The following is a 15,528-nucleotide window of genomic DNA, read 5'->3' as shown; positions in this document are numbered from 1 at the left end:
ATTCGAACCCGCCACCTTAGGTGTACGTGGCTGGCGCCTTAGCCGGTTGAGCTATAGGCGCCGAGCCTAGCTATTTTAATCTTAACAGTCCTTTTAAACTATTGAAGAAGATAAAAGCAACCAATATAGAGAACAGAAAACTACTTTCCTACATTCTACTTTCTCCACTTTTGGGGGGATTTTTTGTTTTGTTTTGGTTTTTTTTTAGAAACAGAGTCTCACTTTATTGCCCTCAGTAGAGTGCTGTGCCGTCACAGCTCACAGCAACCTCCAACTCCTTGGCTCAGGTGATTCTCTTGCCTCAGCCTCTGAAGTAGCTGGGACTACAGGAACCCAACACAACACCTGGCTATTTTTTTGTTGCAGTTGGGCTGGGACCAGGTTTGAACCTGCCACCCCTGGTATATGGGGCTGGCACCCTACTCACTGAGCCATAGGCACTCCCCTACTTTCTCTCTACTTTCTTATTTAACTAGAAAAATAACAGCTATATTCAAAATATATCTCTCACTCTTGGAGGACACCTATTCAAGAGTGATACTATCTTGCATTCAAAGTTGGAAACTGGAATTCTTGGAAAAGCATGAGAAAGTATAACTCATGGTGAAAATCTCATTTATATTTCAGTTAACTAGAAACTCAAGGAATTGGCTGCTTTGATAAACTGAATTTTCTAGCTGATAGTTTTATGACCTTAGATACTTTTTTTCCTTTCAACTGAGATACTGAAATCTTTTAAAAATTAGAAAGATCACAGATAACCCACTGACTTATTTGCATGTTCTAGGCATTGCATTAAGAGCTTTGCGTCCATTATTTCCTTGAATCCTCATATTATCATTATGGGCAGGAAGCACCAGTAATACCCTCATTTTAAGTGAGTGGAAACTGAGGCTTGCAAAAGTTGTATACCTTGGCCAAGCTCAGTGTAAGAGTAAGAAGTGTGGCCAGGATAGGGACTCATTCAAGTCTTACTCCAGAATCTGAACTCTTAATCAGCATAAATATTTCATTTTTATGCATGAGGAAATAAAGTGGATATTGGATAAAACTGAACAGGTAATTGAAGTGGAAATTCTTAACCGTTCTTGTCAGGTGCACAAGGTATGAGACTAGGACGAAGCAGATACTTTATAAACTAATCCTGCTAAGTCTACTTTCTAATTATCTATCTCTTTTTCCCTGAAGTGAAGGAAAATTCTTTTGAATTGAGGTTCTACCTAATAGATTCATTCACAAATCCAAATGTGATCTTTTACCTAGGCAATAACAAATTTCAAAAAGGATATACAATAGGAGTAAATGGCTAAAATGGTAAATAAGTGATTCATTCAACACAAAGTATTGACTTTGGGCCGTGTCCAAGCTCCATGTTGGGCAGTGGGGTGCCACTGCTGGCAAGACACAGACAGTCCTGGTCATCACTGAACTTGCTGTCCCCTGGGAGAGTCAAGTGATTACAATACAACATAACACTACAACATGACAGAACAGGATTCTAGGATAAATAAAACTAGGATGATAGGCAAGGAATCTGGAGAAAATGATATCTAAACCAACAGCTGAATGATAATTAACAGCTAACCTGATTAAGAGGGGCAGGAGAGGGTAGTAGGGGCTAAAATAACAGTTGACAAAGGCTAGGAAACAAGAGGCCCATTTAAAGAGGAAAGAAAAGTTAAGTGAAACTGAAAATAGTATGTTGTAATGACAATAACCTTATAAACTATGTTTAAAAATCTGGAGGATTTTTATCTCTAAGAACAACCAAACATTTAAAAGCTTTTTACACAAGGGAATGACATCAGTGTGTTTTAGAAATATCACTCTTACTATACACTCTGGAAAATGATTTAAAGGGACAAACCTGGAAGAGCAGAAATAATGGCAGCCTAGAACAGGACAGTAGCAGTGGACATGGACCTAAGTGGATGGATGTGACCTACAGTTAGAAGACAGATAGAGCCCACAGGCTGCAGGGGCAGAGGAGCTAGAGGAATCAAGGATGATTGTGGGGTGAATTCCCACATAAAATTACCTACATGAAATGTGCTCTTTTAATTCCAGAAACTGAGCGAAAAGACTCCTAAGTATTGTGTGTTTTGTAGAAGCCTTGCTGCCTGGGAGAGCATGGCAGAGCTTGCGGGCAAGGTGGTAACAACCTCCTGTGTGGGATTCTGACCATGCAGTCAGTCAGCCTGCCAGATGATGTGGCCCGTCTGTGCAGGAGACATGGCTCGAAGGTTGACGTACGTGAAAAACCATCGTAAAAGCAAGTGGCTTCCAAAACCACAAGAAAATAGAGTCACTGAACCTGTTTCTCAGAAACTTAATTGAGTACATGGAAGAAAAAAAGTTTTACTTCCCTGTTTGTCCTGACCTTTAACTTTGACATGGAAGTCAGATAATGTAGGGTTGTTTTAGGTCTTTAGAGAGGAATAGCCTGAGGCTAGTCTTAAGATGGTTTTCTTACTTTCCCGGACTTTCTCTCTTTAGCTTGAGGCTAGTCTTAAGATGGTTATCTTACTTTCCTGGACCTTCTGTCTTTTCTATAGTTTAAGACAAGAATAGAGAATGTTAAGATTATTGATCAATGAGGTGTATGTGATTAGTTTACTATAAAAGGTGATTGTGAATAAAGAGATTTTGCTACTGCCACCCCGAGTAGTAGTCATTTCTTGCTTTCATACAATTCCAGGAGCAAGCGTGCACCCACAGCCAAGCTGTCCTTCTCTCCCCGTGAGAAATCACCACCCAACAATGGGCGTAGTCAACAAGTGATGCCCAGGATCTTGGCCTTGACAGCTCAGTGGACAACAGGGATGTAGGATACATTGAGACAGGGCTACAGGAAGTTAACAGACATGAGTGGAAGATGATGACTTCTGTTTGGGACAGGTTGAGTTTAAGGTGCCCTTTAAGACGTACAAACAGAGGGACTTCATCTAACAAAGGCAACCAATTCTTTGTACCCTCAATGAATCCCAAACAATAAAAAAGAAGACATATAAGACCTGCCCAATAATTGGGTGGACATACAAGGCTGACAGTTGAGAGAGACATGGGAGTCATGAGTATTTAGACCAAGAAAAAGGACTGAGTTGCCCAAGAAGAACAAGCACAATGAGAGAAAAGGGCCTTGGACCCTGGGGCACTGAAGATTCTTAATGCAAAGATAGAAGAAGAACCCATCTGAAAAGAGGCTTGGTTTTTCCCAGGGAGACCATGATGGGAATGGGGTGGGGAACAGAAAAAAACTGGCTTGATAAAATGCTATTTCTACCACCTCCACCCTCCTCCCCACCAACAAAACTCCAAAATGTTTGAGTGATTATTCTGAGTAAAATTTCGCTAATAGAGTTCTAGTATCCAAAGCTGTGTAGGTTTATTCTTTCACTTGTCCATGAATTAAGAGTTGCACGAACTGAGGTTGACTAACTTTCTACTTTTCATAATAAATTATTTTCAAGTTTGTAAATGCCATTAATGCAACCAGCATTCAGTGATGCCCTCTGCATGCAGCATCAGGGAGACTCACCACCTGCCCTTAAGGACGCACGATCGAATGGGAACTATGCACACAAATACAGAACATTATAAAACAATGTCATAACAACAAATGAGCCATAACAGGGGACGCTGAAGATAGCTTACCAGCCTAAGAGGGTAGCCACGTGGGGGTGATGGCACATGGGGGTGACAGCACAGCCCAGTCCAAAAATTATTCAGGCAAAGTGGGGCAGGGAGAAAAATAGTAAAAGAGATACCCTGAGTAAGAGGTAGTCTATGGGAAGTGGCGTGGTACCAGCAGAGAAACAAACATTCACTGTTGTTACAGTGTAAAATGTGATCAGGGGGTGCCAAACTAGGCCAAAGAAACTATGGGGGTAGGCGCGGGGTACAGATCACAGGGAACTTTCAGTGGCACACTAAGGAGTTAGGAGCTCATGCTTTAAGCAAAAGAGCACCAAGTATGGGGTTAAGCATATTTCTACTTTCAGTTACCCATAAGACATCATACAGGCGGTTTTACGGTTGATGGATGTGATGAAGTGCAGGCGGGAGGCAGAGGTGCCAGGTAGGTGGTTAGGTGAGTGCTGCACTAAGCCAGACATGGATGAGGACCAGAGACAGACAGAGTGAAGGAAACACTACAGAGATAAATGGTACAACTTCAGGATTGATTGAATGTTTGGGATAAGAAAGAAGCCGAAGATGAATCTCAGATTTCTAACTGGGTGACTGGAGTGAAAAATGGGGCACTTAACCAAGTGAGAAAATTCAGGAAGACTTCACAGGTAAAATGATGAGTTTCATTCTGGACATGTTGAAACAGAGGAGTCAGTGGGATGCCCTGTCACTGTCTAGACCTTTAATCGGCTTTTTCTTCACAGCATTTATCACAATGGAAATAGTGTCTACCTCCCCCACTAGAACATAAGCCCCATGAGTACAGAGACCCTGTCTTCACCACAGAATCTTAGTGTCTGCAGCACTGCCCGGCAAGTGGTTCATCAAACAAATGTTTGTCGGATAAATAAAAGAATGAATACATACCTTTTTATTCTAATGCTTTCTCCTAAGTTTAGTGTTTTGAGAAGAGAGCTACCTCAGAAGCATTCAACCTTGCTACCAGCCTTTCAATTACTATACGGTGTCTTAAGGTATACTTAATAAATCCAAAAGCCTGGTCAGTATACACCATCTTTAACAAATTTAGAGCAACAAAAAATTATCATAATTTAAAATGGCACCCAAATGACATAATATCATTTTTGTCCCATTTCTTACCTCACAGATGTTTAGAATGCCGACTAAATTCTTCTGTTTTCTCCCAAATGAAAAAAAACAGGCAAGACTTTAAAAAATGGTTAAGGTAAAAAAATATGCCAACAACTAAAAAACAAGGAAAAAACCCAACAGTCTCAGCAAGAACGATAAGAAAACTTGAGTATAATGAGCAAAAGAAAAGAGACCATTAAGGAATGCTTCAAGATGTGGTCAACATATTTTACTGTAAAAATAATGCCCAAAAGGAACTATAAATAGCAAGAAATGAATAACCAAAAACAATTTATGTTTATGGATTATCCATTACATGTCCACATTGTGCTGGGCTGCAAAACATACAGTAACATCCAGATTTTACAACAATAAAGGGTTTTCTAAACAGTAACAATCCAAAGTCAATTATATATGCCTTGGAAATGTATAAATTTTTCTTTACAATCAACCAACTTCACTGTATTCTGCTTCAGCTGAAGTTAAAATTAGTTTTTTTCAAGTCCCCCCAAATCCTGACAACACAAGGCAACATCATGACTTATAAGGACAATTTAACAACTTAAAAATAGGTGACATCACATTAATGTAGTATATATTGTGTATTACATGTGTGTACTACATTTACATGTGTATACATAATATAATACATAAAATGTATTACACACATGGTAGATAGTAATTTAAAGTGAGCCTTTTTTCTTCTCTGTTTTAAATGCTAACAACAAAAAAAGCACTAAACTAAAAAAATTTTAATTACAATTTAAAATGACAACTTGCACTTCATTTAGTATTAATACATTGGGTGAGTCAGTCAGTTACCACAAATAATGAGTAATGAATAACACAAAAATTACACTTAAGCTGGCGCCTGTGGCTCAGTGGGCAGGGTGCTGGCCCCATATTCTGAGGGCGGTGGGTTCAAACCCGGTCCTGGCCAAACTGCAACAAAAAATTGTCGGGTGTTGTGGCAGGCGCCTGTAGTCCCAGCTACTTGGGAGGCTAAGGCAAGAGAATTGCCTAAGCCCAAGAGCTAGAGGTTGCTGTGAGCTGTGACATCACAGCACTCTACTGAGGGCAACACAGTGAGACACTCTTAAAAAAAATTACACTTAGCCAAAGCTTTAGTGGTACCAGAAAGTCACAAAGAACCTTTTCCTCAGGACTCTGGCTCTCCTCATTTAGCCTGAGACTAAATGCAAACCACTCCTATATGAAGAACTATTCCCTGAGAAATGGCAAGAACATTCCATGCATACTATTGAAGAAAATGAGCTTCTCAATAAAGAAACACAAAAGATGGAGGAAAATAAGGGCTGCTTATAGTATCACACTTCGAACTATAAATGCCAATTTCCTAATTCTCCCAGGCCAGAGTTATTCTTCTAGTTTTATAAGAGAGAAGAATAGGCATTTCTACTAATTAAGCTCCCTCCCATTTGAAATTTCAGTCTTATAAAGCTCATTCTGTTCTCATGCTAGCTGAGAAATTTGCTGACAATGAAATTTTCACTTTAAATATGCAGCATGATCTTAAATGGGTTTCTTCAAATTACTCTTCAGTGGACCTTTAAAATCACAATTGAGATAAAGGTAATTAGAATTGGCAATGGAGTTGAATCTCTCAGATGTCCTCCAAAATATAGCATATCCTGCTCTTACCCAGTTTCCCTGAGGATGCTGAATAGTTCAACCACTTATCATTACATATCACTCATTCCATTTGCACATCACAAGACATATTTCTGCCATTCCAATTAGTATCCTACTGTGTCACAGGAGATAGAATGTTAATCACAAGAGCAACAGCAGTTAAACTGAAATAGTGTACATGAAAAGGAAATACAAGATGACAAATGGAGAGTCTCTTTTCAAGTCCTGGCCAAGCTACTCAGTAGTAGTGTGACCTTGGCTGGGCAAGTCCTTTAAACTTCTTTCCTCATTTGTTGTGAAAATGGAATTAAATATCTCATGAGAGCACTTAATAAGCTGCAGGCACTATAGAAAGAAAAGGAGATGATGATTACAGTTGTATAGGCAACAGTATAGCAAATGTCGCTCCAGAGCTTGGGAAGAACAGTAATTGATACACACAATACCCTTCTCCACATATCCTAGGAGAGCCAAGTAGCCACAGAGGCCAGATGACAATCCTTGGAAGAAGTGCAGCTGTCCCAGCCAATGGGAGTCATCACAATCTCTCCCCAAGTGACCATTTACCTATCCATTAATTAGACAAGTTCCTTACGCAATATAAGACTGACTGAAACACATTATGGCTAAAAATACAATGAATGCAGGAAGGAAATATAGTAAAACTTAAAATTAAATTTTGCTTATACTATACCACAAAGAACAATTATTTGCTCAGTTGAAATATATCATTGATTACAGGTGCTTGTGGACAAAAGCATTATGAAGACCCTAGATCAGCCAAGAAATGCAATACTGGCAGATATAAATTCTTAAAGAAATTGATACATACTTTCATTTAAGTATACCATTAATTACAACAAAAAGCTTACTTTAACAAAAGTATAAATATTCTTATGAATTCAGGGCCCTGTTTTTAAGCCTGGCAAGAAAAAAACTTTAAAAAGTATGTAGGTACAGTTCTCTGTTGCTGAGATGAAGAAGCAGTATCTTAAAAAGATCACAGAGGTGTGACATGAGTTGAGTCAAACGTCAGTTAAGGTTATGAGCCATCAGTAACTTTAGATTCCAAAATGTACATATTTAAAAAAGCACTCAAAGCTCAGCACCTGTAGCTCAAGTGGCTAAGGCGCTGGCCCCATACACCGGAGCTGGCGGGTTCGAATTTAGCCCCGGCCTGCCAAACAACAATAACAACTACAAGCAAAAAATAGCTGGGCATTGTGGCAGATGCCTATAATCCCAGCTACTTGGGAGGCTAAGGCAAGAGAATCGCTTAAGCCCAAGAATTGAAGGTTGTTGTGAGCTGTGACGCCATGGCACTGTACCCAGGGCGACAGCTTGAGACTCTGTTTCAAAAAAAAAAAAAAAAGTCAAGTAAATTATTTTATCTTCAAAAAACTCTATACTTACAGGTAATGATCAGGATCAAATTTGGCCAGCTCAGCAGCCAAGCGTTTCTGCCGTCGTTCAGCTGCAGGAGTGAAATCTGGATCCTTAATATCAATAACATCACTCAATTCATCCTAAGAACACCACAAAAGAAAGAATTATTATCTTTATTTTTAGCATTTAAAACTCAAATTGTGCACAAAATGCCAAACCACAGGAAGAATCTAACTGATCTGTAAACCATGACAGCACTTGTGACACTGAGATTCCAATCCAATAAACGCTTGCTAAACACCTACTACTACTGCTAGGCCCTGCTGGGCTCTTTCACATAAAGTATCTAATTTCATCCTTATGACAAACCAACCAGTTAACATGTGTGTATTAAGGCTATAAGAGTTTAACATGAAAATCAGAATAGGGGCAACCCCTGCAAACAAGCAGAAACATTCACTTCAACATTTGTTTCCCAGCTCAGCGCCTGTGGCTCAAGTGGCTAAGGCACCAGCCATGTACACCCAAGGTGGTGGGTTCGAATCCAGCCTGGGCCCGCCAAACAACAATGATGGCTGCAACCAAAAAATAGCCAGGCGTTGTGGCGGGTGCTGGCAGGAGACTCGTTTGAGCCCAGGAGTTGGAGGTTGCTGTGAGCTGAGATGCCACAGCACTCTACCCAGGGGGACAGCTTGAGGCTCTGTCTCAAAAAAACAAACAAACAACAAAAAAAAAACATTTGTTTCCCCATGTCCCTCTAGAGATCTGAAGTTTATTAAAGAAAATGTGACTTGAGTATCAGACACGGACATGGAGACTTTTCTTTATTCCTACAGTCTGGCTCAGCTGGTCCCAAAGAATAATCACCATACAGATAATTTATCCAAATGCTTGGGAAACGAAGTACTTTAGATTTCAGATTTTTTCAAATTTTGGAATATTTGCATTAAACCAGTTCAACAGCCCATAATCCTAAAGCAAAAAACCAAAATCCAGAACGCCCCAAATGATCATTTCCTTTGAACATCATGGTCAGCTTACAAATGTCAGATTTTGGAGTACACTGGATTTCAGATTTTCAGATTAGGAATATTCAACCTATGTAAAACTATATGCACAAAACTGTATACACTGTATTTGGTGAGCAAATTTAAAAATTTTTAAGGGCAATTTTAATGTACAGTATATGCATGAAAAATGTAAAAATCCAATTCTAAATAACAATCAACTTCATGGTAATGAAGATGTACACATATTGCTATGTAACATGCTTCCCAAGTCACATCCTACTGAATACGTGTATATTAGGAAAACTGCAGAGGTCTTTATCCTTTGGATCAGCACTGTGAAGCAAAGAAACCTTATACAAAACAAAATATTCCTAAAACTGTGCCTTTTTTTTTCTTCCGCCTGCTGTACTACCAACCCCAAGTGAGAAGTATAGAAACTAGAAGAAGCTTAGAGAACATTCGCTGAAAAGAAATCAAGGGAAATAACTGGTAAAGAGTTGTGCAGGCAAACTGTTAAGACAGGTTTGTAAACGGAATTCGGGATCAGTGCTTAACAAGCAAGTTGAATAGTTGATGGCTGTAATGCAAAATTACCACAATGAATGTGAGCAGTGTTGAATCACTAAGGGAGAGATGGCCGTAAAGCCTCCCACATCATCAAAATTGTTGTATAATAATAACAAAATTCTCTCATCCCCACCATAATCCATTTAGCCCAATAACAGCAACGATATTTAATGTAAGCACATTCTAATACAATGAAAGGGTCCACAGACCTTTTTGGAAGTTACTAAAATATCTAGAACCTCTTAACGCTTCCAATACAAACATTTTGGGGAAAAATCAAATTATTTGCTATCCCCAAACTTACAAAAATTTCCACTCCAAGAGCACCTTTAGACTTTCTGAAGACTTGGAATGTTCTTTCCTATTATAAATAGTTAGATTCTCATAGCAGCCCACAAATTTATGCAATTCATAATAAACTTGAAATAGAGTATCCATGACACAAAGAGCTTAACAAGCACGCTGCAGTGTTTTCCTGGGAAACAATTTCAGAATTCCATTGACTTCCCCAAGCAGTGCAACCTGGCTTCTTCGTCTCTTCTTCCACTTCCTCACCTGCCTAAAATGAGCTCCACTAGCCACATGACTGGGAAAGGCCACCAAGAAAGCCCTTTGGGGAGAGGAGACACTGTCATGCATTCATAGGACTGGCCTCAGCTACAATACTGTGAGAGCCGTTTCCTGTCCATAGACTCCAAATCCCCACCCCAACTCCCTAGAATCACCCCCTTTCTTTCCTCCTTCTAGCCCCAAGAACTTCCCTAGCTGGCAGACTCCCTTCCCCCACCCCCCTACACGCACTTCTAAAATCAACTTGATAAAGTAGAAAGAGTGACTATGGAGTTAGACAAACTTGGATCTAAACCCCAGCTCCAGGCTAATGGAGCAGACAGACCCTCTGAACCCCAGCTTCCTTCCTGTAAAGTGAGCCTTGGGACACCTCTATCACTGACTGACCTGGGCACTAGTCTCCTCTTGCTTCCTTCACGGTAACAAACTACCACAAACCTGGTGGCTTAATACAACAAACAAAGTTATCTTAGAGTTCTGGAGGTCAGAAACCCCAAAACAGACTCACTGGGCTCAAATCAAGGGTTGCCTTCCTTTCCAGAGGTCCTAGGAGAGAATCTGTTTCTTTGCCCTGTCCACCAGAGGGTTTGTCCTCATTCCTTGGCTTATAGCCCCACCTCACAATGCGGCTCCTTCCTGGGCTTCTATCACCACATGGGCTTCTTTCTTTTTCACTTTTACACATTTATCTTCCTCTTAGAAGGACACTGTGATTAGATTAGGCCCACATAAATAATATCAGGTACTCTCCCCATTTTAAGATGCTTAACTTATGGTATTCAGTGCCCACAGCTCAGCAGTTAGGACACCAGCCACATACACCAAGGCTGGTGGGTTCGAGCCAGGCCCACACTTGCTAAACAACAACAACTACAACAAAAAAATTGCCGGGTGTTGTGGTGGGCACCTATAGTCCCAGCTACTTAGGAGACTAAGGCAAGAGAATCACTTGAGCCCAAGAGCTTGCGGTTGCTGTGAGCTGTGAAGCCACAGCACTCTACCAAGGACAATATAGTGAGACTCTGCCTCAAAAAAAAAAAAAAGATGTTTAACTTAATCACAACACCAAAATGCTGTTTGCCAAGTAAGGTAACCTATTCAGGGGTTCTGATAAGCACAAGGACCTCTTTTAGAGGGACAGGCCATCACTCTGTACCACAGGCAGTTGGGGGATTAAATAACATAATGCAAGTAAGGCACAAGGACAGTGCCTACCACATTCAATGTCAGTCTCCTTTCTCTGTTTCCCTCTTCCTCTGCTGTCCTCTGTTACTCACTGACAACCTCCTAATGAGAGTATAGGCAGTCCCTGGGTTACAAGTGAGATCAGTTCTGTGGGTCTGTTCTTAAGTTGGAACAGCTACATTTACCTATGACCTATAATAGCCTCCAATAACTGTATATCATTTGGGTGTTTGTTAACTCAGGGACCTATTTTAAAAGCCTCCTTTTGTAAGTACAAGTCGTATGTAAGTCAGATGTTCCTAACTTAGGGACTGCCTATACGTACCCTCCCTCTGCTTTAGTCTCCTCAATTGCTACTAACAATTTAAACAAACAAAAAGGATTAAAATGTTCCACATCGGCTCAGAGCCTGTGGCTCAAATGGCTAAGGCGCCAGCCACATACACCTAAGGTGGCGGGTTCGAATCCAGCCTGGGCCCACCAAACAACAATGACGGCTGCAACCAAAAAATAGCCGGGCGTTGAGGCAGGCGCCTGTGGTCCCAGCTACTTGGGAGGTGGAGGCAGGAGAGTCGCTTGAGCCCAGGAGTTGGAGGTTGCTGTGAGCTGTGATGCCATGGCACTCTACCCAGGGGGATAGCTTGAGGCTCTTGTCTCAAAAAAAATGTTCCACATCACTGTTTCACCTGGACCAAATATAAAGTCATAAATGGGGTATAATCTGTGAGTCCTCATAGAGTGCACATTTCAGAGGATACATAGACTGACATAGCATTTAGAATAGATACAAAGTCTTACCACAACTCTGCATAACCCAGCCCTTCTAGCCAGACATGGCTGCCTGTCTACCTTCTCACCATGGCTCGAATACACTTGAGCAACATAGTAGACAGACTCCTCTGCATTTACAGTGCCCTTCTCAGCATTTAGAACTCAGTGCAGATGTCACCTTCTCAAAGAGCTGTCATTAGATATCCCTACCCAACGGCATCCCCGCAGTCTCTCACATCCTCCCCTCCTTCTCCTTCACCTGGAACTATCTCTTTATTAATTATCCTCTTATTCTTTGTTTATCTGATTACTTCTGTCTCCCAACTACAATGTTCCTTGAGGGCAGGGGTCTCATCTACCTTCTTCCCTGTATACCAATTACTAGCCTGGAGTCTGGTATTAAATCATTTATTCAGCAAATAGTGCTTGAGAACCTGCTATGGGCCAGGCCCTGTTCTGGGCGCTGGAGTGGAGATCCATTAATAAACACATAGCCAATGTCTCCACTCTCATAGAAATAAAAACTGGCCAATACAAAAGCAGCTCTTTCCTTCCTAAGTCCACCTCCCCCAGCCTCCAGACTCACGGTTTCCACATAATCATGCAACACACACACAGCAGAACACGGATGTTCACAGCAGTACAAGCTGCACCCAGGCCTGAACTATATATAGTCATACACATCAGCCCTGCTCAAACTGGACCCTAAAGAGAAACTGGAACAAACTTAAAAGCAAAGTTAGCTTGAGGTTTAGAAGTCTAAGGCATTGATCAACCAAAGGAAAGGAAGAAAAGAGGATGAGAAATGTTAAACCACAGAAGGAAGAAAAAGGATTCCTTTTTTTTTGTTAAAGAATCACTAGGGCCACTTGTTATTAGAGCTATGTAAAGATGGAGAGTGCCAAGAAAAGGTCATGTAGGATTTAAATCAGGCTTATGTAAACTCAAGCACAGATAAGACAGAAACATCCAGAGAGAAAATGAAGAACTGTGTGTGCATCTGACCTGTGGGTCTCCTGGAAACAATGGCCTCAGGTCCTCTGCTGTAGCCAGGGGAAGGAAAGGACCAGCAAGCCCGGCGTCCTGTGGCTGCTGGCAGCAGCGGTCCCAGGAGCTTGCTGGGTTGGTGCCCAGAGACTCCAAGATTGTTGCTGCTGGCAGGCGCCACTGCCAGAAGCTTGTTGTGAAGCCCTGACTCTGAGCAGCCAGGAGCTTGTGTGAAGCCCTGACTTTGAGCAGTCAGGGCAGTTTTCCAAAGGCGCCCTGGTGGCTGGCAGCAACTTCAGAAAGGAAAGAAAGAAGTGGGGGAGGTGTATGGGGAGTAGAAGGAAGAATGTTAAGAAAGAATGTTTTATTTTTATTTTCTTCTCATTATCGGTATAAAGTACAGAAGTTCACAAGCAAGCCTTGTTTAAAAGGTTGGAAGGATAAAAACTGAAAGACTCCTGTAAAAGGTTAAATAAAGAGAAGATAGTTGGGTATTGGAAGTATGGATTATGAATGATTTTTTCACTCCTGCCTTGTATTATATTTTTATAATGCAATCTATATTGCATTTATCATCAGAGAAAATAAAGCTATTTTTCATTTCTGGGAAAGAAAAAAAAGAGGCTGTAAAAATACTGGTAAAATATGAATAGCCAATGAAACTTTATGAGTATGTCTTCATCCAAGGCAGAGCTGGAGAAACTAAACTCATGAGAAAATACATCTGAGAAAATGGAGAAGCTATAAAACTATTTTAAACTAGAAGAGATGTTCTAAAATCTTGTATTTGTTAATAATCATTTCAGTTTCTTCCAGGTACTCTACTCATAGAAAAAAGGTGATATTATTAATCTTACATGATCATTCAGTTTTTAACTACTTGCTATGACTGCTGTAAATACAGCAGCCATAAATGGAAAAAACTCTGTAAATAATACCAATGATATAACATTTTTGTGACAATATCTCATAAAACATATCAACTTTTTTTTTTGGTTACAGAGTCTCACTCTGTTGCCCTGGGTAGAGTGCCATGGCATCATCATAGCTCACAGCAACCTCAAACTCTTAGGCTCAAGAGATCCTCCTGCCTCAGCATCCTGAGTAGCTGGGACTACAAACACCTGCTACCACACCCGGCCAGTTTTTCTATTTTTAGTAGTTATGGGGTCTTGCTCTTGCTCAGACTGGTCTCAAACTCCTGAGCTCAAGCAAAACACCCATTTCAGCCTCCCAGAGTGCTAGGATTACAGGCATGAGCCACCACACCTGGCAAACGTATCTACTTTAACACCCTAAAGAGGATATCCTTGAATTCTTGGGATCTTGATTCTGGAAGTTTGCTAATTTCCTCATTGTTAAGGATACCACAGCCCTTAAATTTAATTCGCGTAAGAAAACAAAATTTTCTTTAAAGACTACATTTGTCTAGGGTTTGCCTACTGCTAAGATGTTCATATATAGTAGTAATGGTACCAGGATGAAATAGTAACAGTGAGCTGATGCACACAAAGGGCTCAGCACAGGGCTATCCAAATCTCCTACAGCTTCAGGGTTCCTACTCTGTCTGAGTTTAGAGGGGTAACATGTACGCACACTGTTATTTTATTTAACCCCCTTTAGAAAGTCTAGGGTGGCATGCTATATCCAGATACATTACTATTTCTGCATCAAAATTTTTGACTATGCACACCAAGTGGGACTAAAAAATTAACTACTAAAAAGCTCACATCAGGCTCAGCACCTGTGGCTCAAGTGGCTAAGCCATGTACACCGAAGGTGGTGGGTTCGAATCCAGCCCAGGCCTGCCAAAAACAACAATGACGGCTGCAACCAAAAGAAAATAAAATAAATAAATAAATAAAATAAAATAAAATAAAATTTATAAAAAAAAAAAAGCTCACATCAGCTGGGGGTGGTGGCTCACCTAGATAATCCCCACACTTTGGGAAACTGAGGTGGGAGAATCACATGAGGCCAGGAGGACCAGACAGGCCTGAACAACATAGCAAGACCACGTCTTTAGAAACAATAATGGTGGCAAGTGCCTATAGTCCTAGCTACTCAGGAGGCTAAGGCAGGAGGAACTCCTGAGCCCAGGAATTTGAGATTGCACTGAGTTATAATGGTGCCACTGCATCCTAGCCAGGACAACAGAGCAAGACCTTATCTCACCACTTCAGTTTACATTAGGTTTTGCCACCAAATTAAATATAAAAAAGCATTTAGAGTTGGGCATGGCACTTCATGCCTATAATCCTAGCACTCTGGGAGGCCAAAGTGGGTAGATCAACTGAGCTCAGGAGTTCGAGACCAGCCTGACCAAGAGCAAAACTCTTGTCTCTAATAAAAATAGAAAAACCAGCCAGGCACTGTGGCAGGTACCTGTCATCCCAGCTACTTGGGAAGCTGAGGCAAGAGGATCTCTTGAGCCCAAGAGTTTGAGGTTACTATAAGCTATGATGCCATGTACTCTACCCAGAGTGATAGAATGAGAATGTGTCTCAAAAAAAAAGTATTTGGTTTTCAGAACTTTTTGTAATCCCAGTATTGCACATATGGAACTATAAACGAGGAGTATACTATTTATGTTCACAATCTTTAGATCTGTCCCACA

General features: G+C 40.8%; 1 protein-coding gene across 1 annotated transcript in view; it reads right to left on the bottom strand.

The window, feature by feature from the left end:
- Window positions 1-15,528, bottom strand: part of SHQ1 (SHQ1, H/ACA ribonucleoprotein assembly factor) — a 138,310-nt gene that overhangs the window by 110,628 nt on the left and 12,154 nt on the right. The window contains exon 5 of the mRNA XM_003785493.2: window positions 7,849-7,961. Coding sequence (XP_003785541.1) covers window positions 7,849-7,961 — 113 coding nt within the window. The remainder of the gene's footprint in view (window positions 1-7,848; window positions 7,962-15,528) is intronic.

This window comes from Otolemur garnettii, unplaced genomic scaffold, assembly GCF_000181295.1.
Source record: "Otolemur garnettii isolate 467f Iridium unplaced genomic scaffold, OtoGar3 scaffold00015, whole genome shotgun sequence".
Lineage (NCBI taxonomy): Eukaryota > Metazoa > Chordata > Mammalia > Primates > Galagidae > Otolemur > Otolemur garnettii.
Note: the sequence above shows the minus strand (reverse complement) of the source record. Positions and strands in the feature narration are given on the sequence as shown.